General features: G+C 50.7%; 1 protein-coding gene across 2 annotated transcripts; it reads left to right on the forward strand.

The window, feature by feature from the left end:
- Nucleotides 1–1,315: 1,315 nt before the first annotated feature.
- NUFIP2 (nuclear FMR1 interacting protein 2) lies at nt 1,316–22,402 on the forward strand. 2 transcript variants are annotated; one of them, XM_090025667.1, is made up of 5 exons: nt 1,317–1,571; nt 1,956–2,054; nt 4,492–6,198; nt 12,461–12,493; nt 13,274–22,402. In XM_090025667.1, the coding sequence occupies exons 1-5, from the start codon at nt 1,415–1,417 to the stop codon at nt 13,324–13,326; spliced, it is 2,049 nt and encodes a 682-aa protein (XP_089881793.1). In that variant the 5' UTR covers nt 1,317–1,414; the 3' UTR covers nt 13,327–22,402. The 2 variants fall into 2 exon arrangements, with proteins under 2 accessions (XP_089881794.1, XP_089881793.1); XM_090025668.1 differs by lacking the exon at nt 1,956–2,054 and having other exon boundaries at nt 1,316–1,571.
- Nucleotides 22,403–22,464: the final 62 nt, after the last annotated feature.

Genomic DNA, 22,464 nt, shown 5'->3' on the forward strand with positions numbered 1-22,464 from the left:
GCAGGTAGCACCCTCTGAGTGCTTTGGTGCTGCATTATTTCTCTCTAGTGGAACTGTGTCTGAGCGAACGTGCTTTCCTTTGGTACGCCGCTGGAGGAGCTCGAGAGTAAGCCAGAGTGCTGGAGCTTCTTCAGCCTCCTCCTGTGGTGGAATAACTGCTGAGTTTGATTCGACTCCAGAGTCTGCATTGCTAGTACTGGAAGCAGTCTGTTCCCACCAAAGTAACCCCCTGGCTAAATCACATTCAATTCGATATTTTTGTTGAGTCATATAAACTATATTCTTGCCTGGACCGGGCACCCCCCAACCTCACTAGGTTATATAGTTTATATGACTTCAGTACAATTATATAACTTATATAAATTATACAATTTATATAACTTCAGTGCAATTATGTGGACGGTGAAGCAGGTTTGGGATCCTCTGCATCTGAATGCAGATGTGCTTCTCAACCCCTCGCCTCCTCTCACGGGATCCCGCAGAGAAACCACGACCAGAATTAGTTGGTGATGTCCATTTCCAGGATGTCAGATTGTGAAGCTGCCAACCAGGATTGTGGAAGACTTCTCTGTGGATAGCAGGAGGGGAGAGGTTTCATTCAACCCCCCGAACAGCGACGGGAACAGAGTACGTGACTGGCTGCACACTGTTGTGGGTGGGAGGCACTTGCTCGTCTCAGTTCAGGCCCATGACCAGCACCTAAACCTGCAGTATCGGTACCTCAACCGCAGTTCCTGATGGTGGCACTTTCTCCCGGGCAGCAGACGGGACCAGCACGGCGGCTGGCAACAGTCGCTTCTCCCCGTGCAAAAAAAGCGAGAGCTCATTTAGACTCGCAAAGGAGGAGCTCGTTTCCGCCCGACAAGGGGGAGCGCAGACAAGCTCATCCTAGACCCCAGCGGGGAGAGGGCTGCTTGAGACTGGCCGGGGGCAGAGCTCGCTTAGCCTAGCGAGGAGAGCGGGGCTAGTTCGGGCCCCACCAGGAGCAGCTCGTGGATGTGACGAGGCCCTAGGCTGGAGAAGGGGGAGCTCGTCTTGGACTCAAGGGGGGCCCGCTCGTCTCAGACCCGTGGGCCGCGGAGCGCCTGGGCCTGGAGCAGGAGCCCCCAGGGGAGCCGCGCTTCGGCGGGCCGGAGGGGGGCTCGTGTGGGGCCCCGCAGCGCACTCGGGGGAGGGGCGCACGACCCCCACGGCCGCGCCCGGGCCTCCACGTGCGCGGGGGGCCGGCCGGGCCGGGGGGCGGGGCGCGCGGCGGCCGCGGGGCGTAGCCGGGGCGCGGGGCGGGGCGCTTCCTGATTGCCGCGCGGCGCTGTCAGTCGGGCCGAGCCGAGCCGAGCCGAGCCGAGCGCCGCCGCCCGGGCCCGCACTGCCCGCCCGCCCGCCCCGCACCGCCGCGCCGCGCCGCGCCGCGCCCATGGAGGAGCAGCCCGGGCAGGCGCCGCCCGCCGCGCACCCGCACCCGCACCCGCACCACTACTACTACTACAACCACCACCACCACCCGCACCCGCCGCACGACGCCAAGGCCGGGCCCAAGAAGCACCACGCCGGCCCGCCGCCCAAGCGACCAGGTACCGGGGCAGCCGCCCCCCGCCCGCCCGCCCGCCCGCCGCCGGGGGGGGAGGGGGGAGGGCGGAGGAGGAGGCGGCGGCGGAGGAGGCTTCCCGGCGCTCGCGGGCCGCTTCCTGTCCGCCATGTTGGGAGCCGGCCCGGCCGGGCCTAGCGGGGCCTGCTCCCGCCCGCCCCGGCGCCTGCCCCGCCACCCCGAGCGCGCCGCCCGGCACCGAGGGGCGGCTCCCCCCACCCCCACACATCCCACAGCACCCCAAGCCCAGCCCGCTGGGGCTGGCGCCGGGCCCAGCCCTCCTCGCCTCCGGCCGGCTCCCCGCGCCCAGCCCCCGTGCCCCGGGTGACCGAGCCGCCGCCCGCGTGTCTCCTGACGTTTCTGTTCGCAGGTTGGCCCGCGAGGCTGTACAGGACCTGGTACATCTCGGAGATAGATGTCAAAGGGCCGCAAACCTGCAAGCTAGCGAGTGTTGCGCAGTCCTCCGGAGGTGGGCATGACAGTCGCTCCGTTTCTGGGGCGCGCGCGGGGTCCTCGTTCTTCAATAAATTGGGCTTTCCTTTCCGCTCGGTTCATGTCCCCGAAAGACCCCCAAACAGACGTGGAGTTGCGTGTACGTCGTGCCGGTTATCCAGTGTTTTTCACTTGGTTTTCTTCGCCCGCATTTCCAGCCCTTGCGGATGGTGCCTCGGTCGGAGGCGCCGATTCCGACCTGTCCCAGAGCGAGACCGTGGGCTCGAGAGAGTTTTTTATACAGTTGAGTTGTAAATGGTTGAAAATTGGAAGTTGAAAGTGCTGACGCACAGTCTTCAGAAGATCCAAACCGAATCTATTGCAATCTCTCCGGCTCGCCATGCTCGGGAGACTCAGGGCCGCGCGGTCTGAATTTTGCTTCGTTAAAGAGCGATCAGAGAAATCCGAGTCCAGTTCCTGCAAGGCTCGCTGGCTCCTTATTTCCTTGGCCAGTTCCAGCAGCCTACGCTGATTTAGGTTGAAGCGTTGAATTAATGCTACTGTTAATTAGCATTATTACTAATAGCAACGTATAGGGGAAAAGTGGTGGTGGTGGTAGACGTTCCCACGATTAAAAAAAACAACAATCCAGAAACCCAAAAACCCCTCTTCTCCCCCATTTGGCAAGCTGAGCTATGGCACTCCTGTCAGTCTCTCCAGGTTTCAGCGCTGCTTGTGACAGGAGCAGTTGGTGCCAGCCACCCGAGTGCTTGGCATGGGAGGCTCTTTCCTACTAAGTGACCTGTCTTTATTTTTTAAACCAACAGTTGACTTTCAAACAAACGAATATCTCTTTTTCGAGCAGGAGTTTTTGCCATGGGGATGTGCTAGACCTGGGACCTGACTTGTGTTTGCATTCTGCTGGTTTTACCCCGGTGAATTGGGCCTTGGGTACTTTCACTTTGGCAAGGGTGTTGGGGCCCCCTCGCTCCCGAGAAGCGTGACCAGCGCTCCGTTTGAGGCTCCGGACACGCCGGGACGAGGGTGGGCTGAAGGGGGCTGTGGCCCCACTCCCACTTGCAGTGGGCTGGGCTAGCCGGCAGGCGAGGGGTCCTTCATGGCTCTCTGGCTCTTTGCAGATAGCCCGGCATCATTTGTTCTCCAGTTGCGTTTGCTATCTCGTCTGTGCAGCCATGAGGACGAGGCGCCTACCTTCAAAGAAACAAAAGCGAGGGATTCTGATGTAATCCCTTGATTTGGCTGGCTGGGACCATGGGCCGGGGTCAAGGCAGTTTTTTTCCCTGGGTGTTCTTGTCGTTCTGCACTTTTTTTGGAGAGGGTAGGCAGACGGGGATGGGAAGGCCAGTGGAAAGGATTCCTGCATCAGTGTTGTCACTTTCTCAGAGCTAAGCACCTCACCTTGAGAAGCGTAGGTGGGAGCTGTGCCTGTTGCTTTCGGCTCTGTTCTGAAATGGAGCCAGGGAATGTTCCAAGGGAGAAGCCTCCAAATGGCTTGCTAAGATGCATCTGGGAGGTAGATGTAGGGTTTAGCCAGAGGCTGGGAAGCAGAGCCGGGGCATGGGCTGGGCCAGAAAATACATTTTGAGGAGCAATTACAAAGGTGGAACTTCTGGAGTGGATCATTTGGCAGTGAAGTGGAGAACACCCTGTCCATCACTGGGGCCTCTGCAGGAGTTTTGTGTAGTAATCAGGGTGGGGAACCACTTGCCTTAAGCATCCTTCAGCTTAAGAAGCATTACCTTAATTCTTTTTTAATAGGAGAATAGGACCTTCTTCTTTCCCAAACATAGCGAGCCTGTGGGCTTTGGTTCTCATTGGCCAATTCCAACCTGGAGGTGTCTATCTCTGATGTTTGCGCACTGACCTCTGCAGCAGTCCTTCTCGCTAGGCACATGGCAGATCATGGAGGGGATCGGAGTGAGGAAAAGTTGGCCCTTTGTTCATAGGATCCATGCTGCATCTTCAGAAATAGGCCTGGTAGAAGTTGATAGTTCCTCTCTGGAGCTGTAGTTTCTTGGGAATGTTTTTAAATTTGCAAGCTCCAACAGTCTAGAGCAGGGTTGTCACAGTCTCCACCATGGTGGTTATTTTTTTTCTAGATGTATCCTCCTTCCTTGATATTGCTACAGCGCTTTGCTTGATTCTTACTTTTGTAAAAAGCCCAGAGATGCACTGTGTGTCTGTGCGCTAGAGTCAATGGAGTAAGGTTCTCTTCTCGTGGTGACTTTCTGGCTTGGTGCCTTGCACTGAGGCAAGGCCAAACCCTTTACTGTGGCTTTTAAGTGGCAGGGACACGCTTCCGCCATACGAAGAGCAGACATTTTTCTATTTTAAAAAACCTGTTTGAGGAAGCCGGGTCTGTTTAGGGCTTAATTACAGCTCTTTTTGTGATCAGAAGTTTAACGTTTCGCATTCTAATGCTTGCCTTTCTGTTTGTATTTGGCTTTTTCCAGGCTTCAGCGAGCTAAATGGCAATGCAGGAGAAGTATCATTAAAGGGCCTGTGTGCTGATGAAACAACCAGCCCAGCTTCCAGGGTACCCAATGGCAGCCAGCAACTCGCAGACACTAATGTGACCCAAAAGCAGACTGTTAAGCCCAGCACCTTTGGGAAAGCCGGAATCAAAACCAAGAACTTCATTCAGAAAAACAGCATGGACAAAAAGAATGACAAATCTTACGAGACTAAACTTAGAGAAAATCAGTCCTCTGACAAGCCAGAGGCAGTATCTATTCCAAATGGTGTTGTGACAAATAATTCTAGCTATATCACAAATGGCTATGTAAGCAAAGGAGCCGACAACGATGGCAGCGGCTCGGAGAGCGGCTATACCACCCCTAAGAAGCGGAAAGGCAGGCGCAACAGTGCCAAGGGTTGTGAGAATTTGAATCTAGTGCAGGACAAAATAATGCAACAGGAGGTCAATACCCCGCCCTTAAAACAGGAACTCGAGAGTTTCAAGCCTGACTACAATGAACAAAAGGGGAGCAGAGCGGACAATTCGAAGCCTGTCTGGAAGTACGAGGCTGGGGCCGGAGGAGCAGGCCGTGGGAAACCTGGGATCGGGGAAGTACAGCGAAAGAATTCGGATGCTAAACCTGGGATTAACAACAAGAAGTTTGAGGACCGGCCCAAAGGGAAGCATGCATCAGCTTCTACATCGAAAGAGGACTCATGGACCCTGTTTAAACCACCCCCGGTGTTCCCAGTGGATAATAGCAGTGCTAAAATAGTTCCTAAAATTAGTTATGCAAGCAAAGTTAAAGAGAACCTCAACAAAGCTGCTCAGAACCCATCCACGTCTCCATCATCATCGTCGTCATCGTCTGCTGGGGAAGCTCCGGCCCAAACGTCGAGTCGGCTGTCCCAGGTCCCCATGTCTGCTATGAAATCTGTTACTTCTGCTAGCTTTTCCAACGGGCCAATCTTAGCAGGGACTGATGGGAGCGTGTATTCTCCAGGGACCCAGCCACTGCTTACAACTGCTGCTACTGCTGTCACCTCAGCCTCTCCAGAGTCAGTGCTCCAGGACATGAGTGCAACTTCGACAGCTGTTGAACAGAAGAAGTCTAGCCTTTTTATCTACCCTTCAAATATGCAAACTCTGCTCTTGGGTGCAGCACAGGTAGATCTGCCATCTCAGACGAGTCAGCAAAGCCTGGGGGATATCTTCCAGAACCAGTGGGGTTTATCGTTTATAAATGAGCCCAGCGCTGGCCCGGAGACTGTCATTGGGAAATCCATGGATAATAAACTTGTGGAAGTGACATTTCAAGGGGAATATCCTGCCACTTTGGTTTCACAGTGTGCTGAGATCATTCCCTCGGGAACTGAACAACCTGTGTTTCCTAAGGCTTATGAGCTGGATAAACGGACTAGCCCTCAAATTGTTAGTGCTGTTATAAAGCCTGGGACTGCTAGTGAGGGTGGTGACTCGGCCTTGGAGCCACATCACACAGGTGACCTGCAAAAGGCAGACACCAGTAGCCAAGGTGCTTTAGTGTTTCTCTCAAAGGACTACGAAATAGAGAATCCTCTGGCCTCTCCCACGAACAATTTGTTAGCCTCCGCCAAAGATCAGAGGTACCAGAGAGGCCTAGAAAGGAAAGATAGCTGGGGTTCTTTTGACCTGAGGGCTGCTATTGTATATCACACTAAAGGTAATGGCTTACGCTTGTTTCCTAAGGGAACTCTTCATTGGCTTGGAAAAATACTGTTCTATAAGTCTGTTTTCACTTGATGGGAGCTGTGCTATCTTAAGGGTGGCCCTCTTGTTACATTTCTTTAATAACTGTATAGCTACAAGAAGGCTGTTCTTAAAACACCATTGCAGCGGCTTGGTTTTATTCATCAAGGTTATGTTAAAGGTCCCATGGCCCCACCCATACCAGTGTCACACATATGTGATGCTGGTAGCAATAATGGTGAATGGTGTTTTACCTTGGTTGCTGTTCTTGTGTTCGTAGCGTATTGAACTCCAGCAGGGTAAGTATGCCATCCCAGAGGCTCGGGCACCAGAGGGTGGAAACATTGGCAGGGGACCAGGAGGTTCCTTTTGTTTGGTAGTAGGACTGTCTTAAGTAAAGGGCCCTTGGAGTTTGCTCTCAACTTTTTTCAGCTTGCCTCTTGTTGCCTCTTCTCCTTGAATTAGACAGTAAAAATTCTCCATCTTGCTTTAAAGAAAGACAGTCATTCTTCACTTGCCGCTCCCCCCTTTTTTTCTTTTTTCTTTTTTTTTTTTGGCTGTTTGTGCTGTGGTTCCTTGTCAGAGCCCTGCTAACTGCCTCAAAGGCTGTTGCCATGAACATTGACACATGGTTATCATCTCTCTGTAAGTGCTGCTGGAATTCTCTTCTCTTGGGAGGCTAAATCCTTTTACCATGCTTCCATCTTTGTCAAGGACCTTTAGAGTCTGACTTTATGAAGCCAGGATCGTCTTCAGCGTGACTCGGATGCACACAACTAGGGACCAAGGGAGAAAAGTGGCTAAGCAGGCCCCTCTTTGCCCTTTGCCTCTAGGTTTTGACAGGCTCGCAAGCTTCCTGTCCTGGTCTCTACTCAAGTCTTGTGGTGCTCTGGGTACCAGCTCTGCAGATCCCTGAGGGGACAGAACCAGGAAGCTAGCAGCATGCTGTTATTTAATGACTGCCTGGGCAGTTCCTCTCTTATTCTCCCTTTCTCTCTCACTCTTCCTCTCCCTTCTCTTCCTTCCCACCTGCAAGTTCCCAAAAGCCTCATAGGAAGGGTGGCTTGACCAGAGCTGCCCCAAGTGGATTCTTCAACAGCCTCTGCAGGAACTTGATTCATCGCAGCCGGTGGCAGGGAGGTTCCCTTTGCTAGGCTGTCCTAATTAATTTGGGGAGAGAGCAGAAATGGTGGTGGCTTTTGCCAGGTCGTCTGCTAGCTTCCAGGCATCACCCCCCAATATCTTGCACGTCGGGCACTTGTGTTCTCCGTGGGAATAACTTGAGATTTAGCCATTTATTTTTGTCTGTGCCTTGAGGTTTTCTTTTGGTTTCCTGCAGTCCTGAAGCAGAACTCTGGACTGATCTCTTGTGTGTTGGCTTGAATGTCCCCATCTCCTTGGAGAAAACCAGGGCTGCCAGGGGAGTTGTAAGGAAGTCTCGTCCTGCTGGGCAGAGGAGGGGGTGGTTCAGCAGCAGGTGCAGATTGGGTGGGTTTTAGTTTGCCTTTGCTAAATTGAATTTAAAAATCAGCTGCTTGGATCCCCTGGAAAAGAGGAGAGATTGCATTGCTCTGCAGGTCCCTTCCTAAGGAAGTATGAACTTCAGAGCTGTCCCAGGAAAGTTTGTTTAGTTTTTTTGTGGGTTTTTTTTTTTTTAATACAGGCGTTAATCATGGCTGGAGTAGAAATAAACCCTGAGCTGGAATCAAAGCCTTCCTGCAGTCAGTACCTGCTGTCCTGCCCTGGCCTTTGTTTTGCGCATACACACTGTTTCTCTGTTGCCTGCTGTTTCACACCATCAAAGCAAAATCTGCCATTCTGTGGTGCTTGGGGGGGGGTGGGATGGGGTCAGGCCCAGCCTCTTTCCTTTCCTTTCCTTCTTCTCCTTCCTGTCTTCCTCTTAATTTCTTTGATGCCCTATTCAAGGTTTCAGCTAGTTTCCAGTGTAGAAGGCACAATGGGCACTTGCTGCTGCTTCCACTGTTGCACCTTTCATTTTGGGAGGACAGCTGAGAACAGCCAGGGCTGCAGCTCACTCTTCAGGACTTGCCAAAAGCCTTTGCTAGCTCGGGAAATGGAAACCAGAGTGTGTTTTCTGTTTTGCTGCTTGATGTTGCCTCTCTGGGCTTGTGGAGGGATGCCAGCAGGGTGCAGAGTAGCATTCCTGGAGCAGTACTTTATGGATCTGTGGAGTGCCTGCCACACTGTGTGCCCTCGCATCTAGCTGCACAGTGCGGTGCCCTGCTTGGAGTACTGTCCTGCAGTCAGGGTCGGGGAGTGTGCTGGAGAGCTCTGTTGCCCATATCCACTTCCGGGTTCAGGCTGATGGTGGTGCTCTGCAGGTGCCTCCTGTTGCGCTACAATCCTGCCACAGCGCTGGAGCACAGAGCTGTGTCATGTAACAGGTGGAGTTGTGGAGCTTGCAGGGCAGCAAAGTGATAGCAGATCCCCCACAGTTGCCAACATTTGTCTCGGGTGGAAGTTGCTGCTCTGCAAGCACCAAGTTTCTGTGAAATCAGTGTAGGACTTGTTGTCCAGCTGTCCCCAGTGACGAGAGGCTGAAAGCTTCTGGCCCTTGGCGTGGCCAGCAGGGTGTTTGAATGGCTGCATTTTTAATGAGGCTGGATTTGATTACTGGGAGGAAATTGCACCGTTCTCTGTTCACAAGCAGGTGGACGAGGACGAACAGGTGTTGATGCCATCCCAGCCAGGTGTCGGGTCCTTGTTGCCGGTGTGCACTGGGGTGAGGCAGCATCCCGGGAAACGTCTAATGGCCCCTGGTAGATGAATCCTAACACGCCAGGACCAGGCTAATTCTAGTCGTGCTCTCTGGCCATGCATGTTTCAGCCCAGGATTTGAAAGGGCTTTGCAAAATTGGATGTAAGTAGGAAGGGCCTGCTCTTGCAGTAATGGGGGCGTTGACATGCAGAGTAGCAGCTGGGATAGCCCTGGCGTCACCACGGAAAGTGTAGGTCAGTGCCCTGCTGGCTGTCGGGGCCCCTGGGGAGTGATGGGAGGAGAGCTTGCTTGTATGTATGCAGGATGCTGTTTCCCATGCTGTTGGACCCAGCACCCCAACAGCCGGTCTGTGCACGCTCAGGTCCTTAATGGTGCTTTGTGGGGCTAGACTAGGGGACCACAAGATCCAATGCCAACTTGACCTGGATAATATGGGCCTTAGACGTTCCCCCCGTATTTCCTCCAGGAGAGGGCCTTGGTGTTGAGGCAGGGGTTTGCTTCCCTCCTGATTTAATTCTGGGCCCAAGCACCAGCCTGACATTCTTAAAAGCCTTTTCTTGTGCTGAGACAGACCGGGATCCTTGCAGATCCTTTCCCTTACTAGAGCAAGATGTAGCCAGTCCAGCTACACTTCAGTTGTAGTGGAGACATCCTTGTGGCTTCGCTTCTCCCTTCAATGGACAAAGTATTATGTTTGTATCCTGAACAGCTGCGATTTACAACCTTTTGCTGTGTTAAAACAGCTTCCCTGTTCCAGGCCGCAGGTAGCTGGATTTTAGAGGCTCCGTTCTGGCGTGGAAAGCTCAGGGAATAGGAACATCACAGGCTAAAGGAGACTTGGGTCCTGCTGTACAGGACCCAAGGACCATGAAGGTGGTAGAGGCAGAGTGCCACTCTTGCACCTTCCTGTCCTTTCCAGCCCTGAGTTGCTCCTGGTGCTGCTGCTTTGTTCCTTGTCCGCGTCTCCACTGCGCCAGCGTCTCTGCTCGCATGGAAAATGGAGCACGGCAGCGTGGGCCAGCCAGGAGCGGCTCTTGCTAGAACAGCGAACTGGGTCAGAAGAAAGAGTCGAGCTGTGAATTCAGCATTTTTTGTCCTCTGGAAAAAGATGACTTGGTTTTTCCCCCCTCCTCAGTGGAGAGAGCGAAATGCCCGGTCCTTGTCTCGGGGTCCTGAGGCTGATGGGGTTTGTCAGCATCTGTTTTCTTTCGGGGCTCAGGAGCCCCCCAGCCTAGGGCTAGATCTGGGGTGCCAAGTCGAGACGTGGTGCGCAGCTTGGTGTGACCCTTCCGGTTGTGCCCTCGGTGAGGCTGGAATGTGGCATTTATTTCTTCTAGGTGGCAGGTTGGGATGGAGGGATCGAAGCTCAGACTGATTGCCACCTCCCTCTTCCTGGCTTTCCTGAGCTGTTCTCTCCAGCAGGCAATTCCCAGCTCTTATAGTATATTTAAACAAGTAAGCAGGAAACACGCTTGCTGTGTGCAAATCCACGCTGACTTGTCTGTGCTGGTGCCCTCTAGAGAGAGGCATCTCACATGCATCTGCATCCTCATCCTCATAGACGATCGCGGATAGGGGTCCTGTGTATTCAGGCTAGGCCCATTTGTAAGCAGGCCATGGGGGAACTGCATTGAAGTCTGCCTGGGTGCCGGCATCAGTTCATCGATAGGATGAGGGCCTTGGGGCCTGGACTGTTCAATCCGTAGGGTGTTCACCTGAAATTACCCAGGGTTTTCCAAAAAGGCAGTTCTGTGATGCAGAGTCTCAGGGGCCATGTGGGTTTCTGCCACTGCAGACATCAAGTGCTTGCTCTTGAGATGTTGTGGAGAGCGAAGGATGCATGCGTGTGTGATTGTTTCCCATTCTTAGAAAGGAGCGAATGAATTCCTGTTTAATTCTCCTTTGTATTTAGGTGTTACACATCAACTAGTCTCCTAGCCCTTGAGAAACGGTTATAGATTATCATAACCTGTGACGTAGCCCAAAACCTGAGGGGGGGGAACTTAGATTAGCTCCTAGAAGTACGGTAGACCAGTATTTCGAGGGTTACAGTTGTTGTGGGAATATTTCATCTCATGGGTTATTCTCTTGCAGCTGGCTCAGGAGAGTGTTTTTGCTTTGTGAAACTGTCAGCAGATAAATAAAATGGCCAGAGAGTGCAGGGTAATTGCATGTGAGCATTGCAAACCCATCCCAGAAGAGGGGACTTTGTGCTTTGTCCTTGCTAACCCCTCCCCAGACTTAATTCCAGGTTAATGACCATCTGACTCGTATGCATATGAACCCTAATTCTGTTCCTTCTCAGCACACCAGGGCCATAACAGTTGTAGGTTGTTCCCACCTCCTTTCCCCTGCGGCCTGACCCATTTACTGGCTACCTGTAGTCTTGGCAGGTTCCTGACTTCCAGCTCACGTGTTGTTATTACTACCGCTAGCATTTCAGAGCTGTCACCAGTTTGCCCGTTAGCAACCTCCCTACCCAGTTCCTGCCCCCAACCCATTTATCACAATTACTGGCTTTACTTTCTGCAAGCAAGTATGCTTAGAGATGATCACTTTTATTTTGAAGCAAGTGTGCTTAACGCTTCTTTCCCACAGCTCTAGCACCCAGGCTTCCAGGCCTTCAGTCATAAATCGCGTCTCCATGAATACCATAAGCCACGCAATAAGTTGTCACGCAGATACGCTTGTTTCTGTTGACTGGGTTTCTAAAGGTCTGCTTCCAGGCAGTGTTGGGACTCCATGAAAGAGGCCCGTTTCTGCTGCAGCTTCCTTCCTAACGCCCTGCACGTACATCTGTGCATGGGGCTCTCGCTTAAACAAGCGTTGCTGTATTTCTGTGCTTTTATTAGGTAAACAGAAAATGTGCGCTTCAATCCACAGACACTTGTTTCAGTTGGCTCCACCATGCTGTGCCAGTAAGTTGTATGCAGGCAAATGGCCCTGCAGTCTGGTTGGTGTCTCTGCAGGCTGCCCCTGGTTCTCTGTATATTGGCAGAAATGATTAATTCCTTTGGCAGTCTTAGCAGAGTCCAGTACCAGGATATATGGCATGCCTCAGCGCATATGCACTGTGAGCTGGGAAAACTTCACCCCGGCACTTTTAGTGTTGCATACAATATTTATCTCGTCCTAAGAATGAGCACTTGGGCTGCACGTAGAGCCATAGGCCTGGCTTCCAAGGGACGTGGCGGCTACTGTACTAAACCCTCAAGTGAAGTACTGATTCGTAAGGGTGGAAATGACAGGTGACCTCTCATTTCTGATGGTGAGCCGGCTGCTTGACTTGGGCTCTGGGCCTCTTAATTGCTAGAATAGCAGAGGGGATTGTCACTATCTTTTGGACCCTGCATGCAGGAATGGGCCCTGTCTCTAGTAACTCTGACAGTTACAGCCCAGTGACCAGTCCTGGGTATCGAAGCAGCAGGTTCAGATGTGTTGGTGATTGAAGCAGCATCCTGCAAAACACTAATGCTCCTGTTCCTTTCCTCCACAGAAATGGAATCTATTTGGAATTTGCAGAAGCAAGGTAAGGATTTAAGAAACAAACCAGCCACACGCAGTAGCAATGAGCTGCTCTGTTACCTGGGACTGCAGCCTCCAGGTTAAGGGCTGAGAATTGGGAAGCGGTGGCCAGGGTCTAGGTGGCTGAGATGTAGAGCAGCGAGGCATCTGGGGCTTGGCTCTCAGATGTGCTCGCCTCTGCTGCAGTTCTTCATGCTTGGGGTCTCTGAGAATGGGGCTGCTTAGCTCCATCATCATGAATGGGTTTCAGGGTGGAGCAGGTTGCGGGGGGAAAAAAAGCCTCGAAGTCCACGGGCCAGTGTAGCAGGTTTACTACATCCAGCAAGCTTGGAATTGCCGGTGTCAGACATCACCTGAGTATCAACATTAAATTCCTGATGCATCCTCAGATTCCAGCTGTAAAAATGAAGTTTATACGAGCTTGCGGGAAGAATGCTAATGGAGATATTGGTGCTTTTGCTGTGTTACTGCACTGATCTGACGTTGGGAGGAAGCACTTGTATGTATGGAGTCAGTTAGGCCCTTGAATATGTTGGCTGGAGGTGCTGTTGCTTGGAGTCCCCTGGAACGCTGCACAGCCTCCTTTTGTGTAGAGAAAGTCTATCAGTGACATGTCAGAGCAGAGAGGAAACCGCCTCTTAAATTGTGGCTCTCTAGCCAGAGAAAAGCAAAAGTTTTGCTAACGATTAGCCAAGTGTTTTGTGGCCCTCCTTGTCCACGAGTATCTTCTGCTTCCAAACCTGCAAGTGGTTTAATTAATGCTGAATTTAATTTTCCTTTTCAGATCCCAAAAGGATAATCACTTACGATGAAGCCATGGATCGTCCAGATCAATGAAGGTAGCAGGACAAGACTGCCTGTTATAACCTTTATGCGGCACTAGTGCTGTTCACAGGGGACAAAAGGCTTTTATGCTCCTTCTAAATCTTCAGTGCAGCAGAGGAACCATAACTAGAATCACAGGATAATATATACAAATATATATATAGTTATTTAAAAAAAATGGCGACTGAAAGTAATTAGACTTCTTAAGGAATCTGAAAATTTATTTCAGCAGACTACACACGTGATTATTTAATCTCCGGTACTGAATAGTTTTTGGTTGTTTTTTTTTTTGGTTCCATTTTTCTTTTCCTTGGGGTTTTTTTTCCGTTTCGTTTTCTTTTTGTTTAAAGAGTGAATGCAAGGGATTAACGAACACAGACTCAAGTCACAAGCCTGGTTCTAAAGTTCCTGCTGTCGTCAACAAGGGCAACAGTGACCCGCTGAGAGGCATTTCCACTTGATGAGGTTTCTGTTTCTTGTTCTGTGACTGTAGAGATACACTAATCACAGGGAAATCAGGATGATCTACCATCCTCCATCTCCCCAGCTCCCCTCCACTTCCCCCGTTATTTTCCCTTTTTTTCTTTTTTTTTTGGTTTTATTTTGAGCCCTGCGAGAATGCTGGAGAAACGCCTTGAAGCTTGCAGGGTTTTTTGTTTCCAGAGAATATAATCCACATGTCTTGTCAGGAGTAAAGCAGCCAATCACGTGCTGAGAAAATTGTCTTAAAACATCATTCTTCTAGGGGAAAGCTTGTAATACTGTAATTCTGGGATACACGTTGATCTTAAAGGCTCCGGTTACACGTTGGACTATTACAACTGAAAAGCTCTCTCTCATGAGTGTCATTTTAAAAGACAACATGCAAAATAAGCAATTGGTTTAGGCATTTAATATGGAAAAAGAAAAAAAAAACCCTGTTCCCACACTTTTATGCCATTGTATCACTGGGAGCAAAAAAAAATTATATATATATATATATATCCTGCTTTCAACTGTAGGTGCTTCATATTTGCTCTGTCTGTCTCTTAACACTAAATGTGCTGGGTTTTTTTTTTCCTCTTTTCATTGAAAACCTGAAGAGAAATTGTTTGTGTTCTGCTAACTTTCACCCTCCTTGAATTATTATTTCTCTTTAGAAATTAAAAAAAAAAAAAAAGAAAAAAAAAAAGAGAAAGATTAAAAAAAAAAAACACAAAAAAAATAGAAGAAAAAAATAATTGGGAACTCAAACCCTTTCTGATTTGCCCCTAGAAAGCAATGGGTAGGGTCTGCTCTCCCACCCATTGGAAATACTCTTTTATATTTTAATGCAGTCTGTGTATTTCTGAGCTCTTTTGCTGCTTCTAATTATATCTCTATTAAAATATATTTTATTACAAGAGCAAAATGAGGGTTTAGGAATGAAAAAAAGAAAAAAAGAAAAAAAAAAAAAAGAAAAAGCCAAGAGTAGAAATGGAAGGAAGGCTTTGTGGCGAGGGCAGGGGCACGGGGCAGGAGGCAGGCTCCAGTGGCGTAACGTGTATTGTCGTGCTGCCGCTTCCGTGTAGCATGTTATATAACGTGTCAGGGTCAGGCTTTGTGTTTTAAAGGTGCACAATTCCAGGGGTCCAATGCAAGACCGAGCAAGTCATCCTTCCCAAAACCAAACGTATCTTCTGGCCTCTTCAACTCCACGCATCCACCGCGCTAAAGTCTCCTGGTGTGTTCACAGCTGGCTACTAGCTAAGAAGTGGGCATTTAGGTCAACTGCAGTTAGTGTCTGGTAAAATTAGACTGGATCCCAGCGGGCATTAGGGGAAGAAGAAAACCCCATTATTTCTGCTTACCCCTTGTGCTTAGATGTGTCCACCTATTTTTTTTTTTAAATTAGAGGTATGTAGCATGCATATTTTAATCATTTAGTGCTTTTTATTAAGGTTGTTCCTGAATGAAGCTGTTGGGTTCATAGTGGAACAAAGAAACTGAATTCTGTATGTTTTTTTGTTTTTTTTTTTTAAATGACTAGCTTTCTGCTAGGCTTAGTTTTTTAAAGTATAACTATGGATTGCCTACTCCATTTTATGTGTAAAACAGCTATATATATATATTAGACTTAATATATATATATAGTAGTAACTTATTGTATGAGTCCAGGTTCAGAAACTTGTGGTTGGCCAGTCATGGAATAGTTCTGTTTCACCTCCAAACTGTACCGCCTCGGCAGGTGGCTGTGGTTTCGGACGTCTCTTGATACGTTTACAGATGTTCTCCCGCGTTCCTGGTTTTAACTGTGTCGCGTCTCCTGACCGCTTGCCAAAAGTTGGAATTGCCGCCGGCTCTCCCGTGGGGGAGCGCCGTGGGGTTCGTGAGCCTTAACGTGTTGAACAAACTGGAAAAGGTGACCTAAAAGACGGAGGCAGAAGGAGCATGAGGCCGATGGCAGCCCTCCGGTTTGTTTGACGGGCTTTAAGGTTCGGCTGTTACTTTATTTGCCTTGTGTAATCACTTGCCGCCTTAAGGGCTGGATTCCATTTAAACAAGCAAACAAGCTGTTGAGCTTGCCTGGGGCATCCGGCCCTGCCCAGACCCCGTTTGTGGGGCCGCTCTGGTGCAGAAGCTGAACAGCAGTAACATTTAAACTGAATCTGACCCTTAGCGTTTAGAAATCCCTGTCTTGCTGAAAAATTGAGGAAACTCCTCTTAGCCTAGTCCAGTTTGTTTTTTAAATAGCAAAGTTCTCCAAGAAATGAGAGACTAAACTGTCTAAGTATTGTCCCCGCTCTTCTCACTCGCTGCCCCATCCTCTTGCCCCTTCCTCCCTCTGCAGCGCTCTCCACCGTGTTCTCCAACATCTCACCTCTCTGACTGCTTCCCTTGAAACTTCCATTGGTTGTAAGAGTTGGATGCGAGCGGTTAGGAAACTTTCCAGCTTGTTAACAAAGGCAGTATTTCTGGTAACAGGTTTGATAGACTTAATTGCCTAGGGACAGGCAGGACCATGGAATAAACTTTGTGCTGTTTTGTAACACGTAACCCTCTCTGTCTGTCCGCAGTCTCCTCCTGACGTCCTCACACAATTCTTTACTGAGCACTTATTAAAAATATCTTAAGATTTAATCTGTTTTCTGATTATTTTTGTGTAAGTTGCTAAAGACTGAAGTCGAGCTGTGACTAATTTAGCGCGATGAAATACTGCTAATGTGTTACGCTGATCAGTCTCGCGAGTTTTCCTTTGACTCAGAGTATTAGTACTGTAGCATAAACCAAATACAGCCGAGAGGAGGAGCGTGGTGGCTCCCACTCTAGGGCCTGACCATGGTGAGTGTGTGCATGTGTGTGCGCGTGCGGGGTGGGGGGAGCAACGGCCGGGAGCCAAGCGGTTGCGTGTGCTGGCGTTTCCTTCACGTTGGGAGGATGAACGCTGTATTTATTTATGCCTGTTGCTTTCCTTACACCAAGCCAAGTGAGTTTAACACCAAACCCTGCGGGACCGGTTGTACAGGAGGGGGCGCTAAAAATGGATCGGGACCGGCTTGGTTTTTAATCGCTATGAAGACACTGGGGCAGGCAAAAAGCATCTTTTGCCTTTGCATTGACTGTAGGCCCCGAGAGTCAGCTTCTTCTGCTTCCCCAGCCCCCCAGCCTTGGCTGCCCCCACCAGGTGAGGTTGGATATTTATTTTAGTTGTTATTCCTGCACAAGCCAAGTGTGTGCATGCGTGCGTGTGTCTGTCTGCGGCGTCTTCCCTCTCCCCACCTGACAGGGGTCTGGCAGCCCTGCTCCCCTCTCCTGACCGGTTCTGTGGGGGTGCTCGGTGCACTGTCTCGCGCCCGCGAAGCCTGGGCGTGCACCAAATTGAACACTTGGGAGTGGATTTCTTTTTGCTGGGCTGAAGTGTATCTTGTCCATGCCAAGGGATGGCCTGCAAGCTGCTCTCTGCTCTCTTCCCCTTCCCTCTGATAACAGCAGTCGCTTTCCTTTCACAGAGATGGGAATAGGTCTTTCTGCTGCCTTGGCCCAGGGTCGGGAGGTGCTGTGCTGCTGCAGGAGTCTTGACCTGTGTTGGATTTATAAACGAGCACCCAGGACTCCAGCTCTTTGTTTGGGAGCCCATTTCCGGCTGTAGCAGCCGGTGCACGCTCTGCCCACATGTGCTCCTTTGAGGTGTATGCCTGTAGCACAGATGGCTGCAAGGCTCAGCTCTTCTTCCAACCTTTTCTGAATTGTTAAATCCAGTCCTTTGCCTTCCCAAACCGCTGCGATGTTCCCAATGTGCAACGGCTTTTTTTTTTTGGATTGGAAATGCACCCTGTAGTCAGCAGCCAGGGGATGGTGGGGAGAGCAGGCAGGAGAATGCAAAGGAAAAACTTTCTCCTTTGATAAGTGACTCCCAGGATTCATAGGCAATAAGCGCTTTCCTGCCACTGCCTTCAAAGCCTGTGACTTTGACAGGATGCGCTTTCCTCGGACATGGCGCCTTCAAGGCAATGGTAATAGTAGGAACATTTCTGGACGGCAGCATGGCAAGACATTGCGACCACCTAGTAAATGCAGAACAGCTCGTGTGTGTGGCTAGCAGTTTTCCTGGGTGTTCAGTTTTTGCTCTTTCTGGCCTGGCAATTTAATTTTAGTAAATCATAAGTGTCTGGTGCTTTCAGTAACCCTGTTGCACAGTTTTTGTGCGCGCGCCTGCGTGGGTGTGTTTTAGAGTCCGTCTTCATTGCACAGGCTGTTTCCAGGGGAGGAGAGAGCCAGGCTAGGTGTGATGCAAGCTGCTCCAGCAGTTCACGCGTGTGCACAAGGCAAGGTTCACTCGGGTTGTGAGGTAGGGAGGAGATGGAGGGCCTGGACAGACAGATGTCTGGCTTTGTGCCCCCAGGGGCAGGAGCCAAGCGAGCCTGTCCTCGCAGGGTAAAAGCGAACCCCGTAGAGAACCGGGGATCCGGAGTGAGGGAAGGACTAGCAGGGCTGCATCCCCACGGTCAGACCCACTGCCTCGCCCAGACAGTGGAGCTGCAGCAGTGTGCCGCCAGGATACAGCTGGCTTCCTTGCATCCTGCTGAAAAGTCCTCCAAAGTTGCATAGCTTGCCCCCGAGGCAGTGGGTGTCCAACACGGGGCAGGGTGCCTGCTTGGTCCTTGCTCTCTGGTGCGGGCTGCGCAGGACATCGGGTTGTGAAATCAGTCTTGGTCATGGGACAAAAGTCAGGGCCACGCTAGGCCGGGGGGACTGAGCTGTGTCTCACTGACTGTTAAATCAGAAAGCTTCATTTGCGTTTGAAGTTCAAAAGCCATTTTGTAACAGAGCAGCGTCCCTTGTCTACGGCCTTATCGATGAGTATGGTATTCTTTTATTGTATTTTATTTTCTAAATGAGTGGGCTCCATTTCCTTCTCTCTGTGGCATGAGAATTGTGTACGGAGACCAGACGAACGTTTAACCATTGTCTGACTTGCAGTTTTCTGATCAAAGCTGTCTGCTCCCCATATGGTCTTTCCTCAGGTGCTAAACAAGGGTTCCAAAAAACGGATACTGCTTTAGAAGATTCTGCTTTATTCTTAAAATACATATTTTTTCCTTAGGTGTTGTAAAAATTCAGTATTTTAACAAGGATTTTTTTTGAGTGTGTAAATAGTTCGGTTTTACCCCCTACCTTTTTGTCGAGACTCTAGCATCTAATTTTCCTTTGCTTCTTTCGAGAAGGATCCTCTTGTGACCTTGAAGACATTTCATTTAAGTGTTGCTGCATTTAAGATTTGAATCGACAACTGTTCCCGTCTTGGATTAATGCTACTGCTGCTATGAGTAACTCTGAAAACCGAGAATGTGATGCACTTTTTTTACATGACCATGTAGTTCCTCTAAGGATGGTTTGATCCCTCCTGTAACACAGCCACTAATTTGAAGGGGAACCTAGCAACTGCAAGCCCGGAGAGATGCCAGGCTTTGGGAGCTGAGCGTAACTAACTGGTGCTGAACCATCTTTGAGAATTACTATGCAATGCAATGCAAGCAAAGGAAAACTGTGCTAACTTGAAAGAACACTGTGTATTTTTTCCCTCCTTCCTTGCCTCGAGCCGCTGTCGGAAGGGCAGTGCGAATCTCTGAGGTCTAACTTTCTCTTCCTTTTTGGCTGGAGCGGGGAAGACGACCACAGGTAATCTTGGGTCAGCGGACTGTGTCCTACTGGCTTGTGCGTTCCACTTGCTGCTTGTGCAGATACTTGGCAGGCCAATGCTGATCTCGGCAAGATTGCTTTTTGAACGCTTCGTCGCCAACAGTATCGGAAGTCACATGAGCTTCCCCTGGTGCACGGGGGAGCCCGGCTGGCCTCCGCCATGGGCATTCTCCGCCTGTTCTGCCAAGCACGTGGAGCAGGGCCTGGGGATGTCCGCTCTCTGCTGCGCCAGGGCACCGGCTCACGGCCTGGAACAGCTCGCCTCCGTCTCTCTTTGCCAACCCATTCACGAGCTGAGTGCTCCCTTGCTTTGCTGAGGTAACCCTGGCAGTCCAGAGCAAAGCTGGCTGTGAAGGAGGCAGGTGAGGGCAGAGGTGTCAGGAATTGAAGAGAACCGAACCGGTTTGACCTCTCTGCTGATCAAAGACTCTTTAAGCCAAGGGGGTGTTATTTTTACAGAAGAGAGAAGGCCGGAGGGGGCATGGGCAGGGTGAGCGTGCCTGGGAGACACAGGCCCCACTGCCAGCAGCATGGCAGGGGGGTACCACTGCCGGCTTCACTAGCTTCTCCAGCGCCGGGGCTTTGCTGAGCAGCATTTTGCTTTTTCTCCTCTTAATGTGCCTTCTGTGAGTGAGAGAGTTTTTTTCAAACAGAGGCTGCAGGTCACCCAAGTCTTTTGCAAGCTGCTGATGCCCGGGGTCAGTGGCTGGCCGCCTTGCCCGCGCGCCTGGCGTTGCAAGCGCACCCCTCTGCATTGGCTGCAGTGCTCCGTAACCAGCAGCTCGGCTGTTGAAATGGGAGCTTTATCTCTGAGCTGACTCTGAATAGTGGCTGTTTTACACACTGGGGGGACATCCCAGTCCTATAGCATAGCACCTTCCTCTCTTAACGTGACCTGTGTGTGTGTGAGCACGCGCACGCGTGTGTGCGACTTAAATTCTGGCTTGCTGCTCTTCTATTAACACGAGGTTTTGTAACGCTTTGTCTGCAAAACGAGTGATAGTCTGAAACTGAGTTCAGGCTTTTCTGCAAAGGCTGAAAATTGTTTCCCAAGGGGCTGTTTTTCCTTCCCAGGTAGTTTCTTTTCTTTTCTTTTTTTCTTTCTTTCATTCTCTCTTTTAAAAAAAAAAAAAATGAAAAAAATTTTGTAAAGGAAAAAGACAATGCACCTTGCTTAAACAACGTTCAGAGAAATGCTTATGTTTGCAACCCGTTTGCCTCCAGAATATTGAACTGTGCAATTCTTGGCTTTCTCCATTCGGCACCTCTCTAGATTCACTCTCCCTGATGTGTGGTTTCTGTTCGAGTCTGTACTTCTGCCACTGTAAATGTGAAAGCTTGCTTGCATTACTTTTTAGAAATGCATTTTGCACACGCGGGTTTCGCTGAAGCTCCGTGAAAAGGTTAGTTCTAAGAAGATGAATAAAGCTATGCACATGTTTTGAAAGATTTTAATTTGTCTCTCATTACCAGAAGTGACTTATCTGCCCTCTTTTTTTTTTTCTCTTGCATTCCTGTGCTATCATTGCGTCCGTTGGCTTTCCCATCTCCGCACGAGTCTGACCTGAGGTGACAGTTCTGTGCTAGCAGTTAGCTGTAGCAGAAACCAGGGCCTCTTCAGTTCAGTTCAGTAGCCTGGGTTGCATTTGAAAAGGAAAAGCAGCTCCTCTGGGGGAGGAGAGGGTGCCGCGGTTGGCTTTCCGGCCGTGCTAGCAGGTGACCTGGTGTCCTCCTTCCTGTTGTGCAGGTTGTGACTAGGGGACAGCCGTCGGTTTGCCTGCCCCAGCCCTGTGGAGGGGCCGCGGTGCAAATCCCGGTCGTGCCGGCTGCTCTTTTAGCCTGCGGCCCGTCTGGTGCGACCATGTTTCGGCAAGCCCAGGGAGCGCTGGCAAACTCCCAGCTGTGCCGAGGCCGAATGCACCCCTCGTGGGGCTGGGCAGGCGGGGCAGGCGTGTGCTTGTGTCGGGGAGTCTCGGTTCTTTTGACCTCCAGGCTGGGGAGGGGGACCAAGATGTGTCCTGGTGCCTTTGCTTCGGTTGTGCTGAGAGGTGGCGTGGCTGGGTGGCGGGCGCCATCCGCAAGAGCGCAGGGCCATGGGGCGGGTGGGGCTGGATTGCCAATGGAGGAAGGACCCGGGAGCTGCCCATCCTCTGCCCCCTTCACCTCGGCAGAGCTTAGTCCCTGTCTTGCAGGAGCGTTGCTCAGCTCAGGGCTGCTGCTTCTCCGCTGTCGCTCATACGTAGGCAGCATGGCAGCCTGCTGGGGGCTCTTGGCGTGTTTATATAGGACAGCGTAACCCCCTCCCCTGCCTGTCTCAGTGTTAGCGGCGCCCCGATGCCATGCTTCCTGGCAGTAGCGGCAGCGTCCCCTCCTGCCTGCTCTGTAGTTCTCATTTCAGCTTGGCTCCCTGGCACGTAGCCTGCCCGCGGCGCAGTCCTGTCCTGGCGGCCCGGGAGCTGCGCTACCTCGTGGGGGCGGCAGGGACGGGGCCTGGCACAGCATTGAAGGTTTTGTTTTTCTTGCCTCCTTTCCAATAATTTCAACTCAGTGTATTTTTGAACCCAGCCGGACCCGCGGTCCGTGGCCAGGTTGTGAGAGGGGTGGCTAGCGGGCGTGGGGTCGGATCTAGGAACCCGCCGTAGCTCCGGCTAGTGCAGGCTGTCGCGGACTGAGGCTAGGTAATGTCCACGCGTTGTAATGGCATGACGTATCGTTACTGGCAATGTCATACTTCACCCTCTCTCAATGTTTAGAAAATTACCTGACTTTGGTTTTAACTCGATACTGCACCAACAGGTCTTCAGAAATTTTATCCCCAAATTTTACTATTTTATCAGGAAAAAAGAACTGAGAGAAATTTGTGTAGATCAAATTATGTTAAAGACAGACGATAAGTGATGTAAATTGTTGAATAAAAATTTTAAAGTTTGCGGGTGTTGGCATGTGCTTCTTTCCTCTTCCTCCCACCGCGGGAGCCCCTCGAAGCGTGCA

The sequence above is a fragment of the Crocodylus siamensis genome, chromosome 13 (assembly GCF_052110815.1).
Source record: "Crocodylus siamensis isolate JL-2025a chromosome 13, ASM5211081v1, whole genome shotgun sequence".
Lineage (NCBI taxonomy): Eukaryota > Metazoa > Chordata > Crocodylia > Crocodylidae > Crocodylus > Crocodylus siamensis.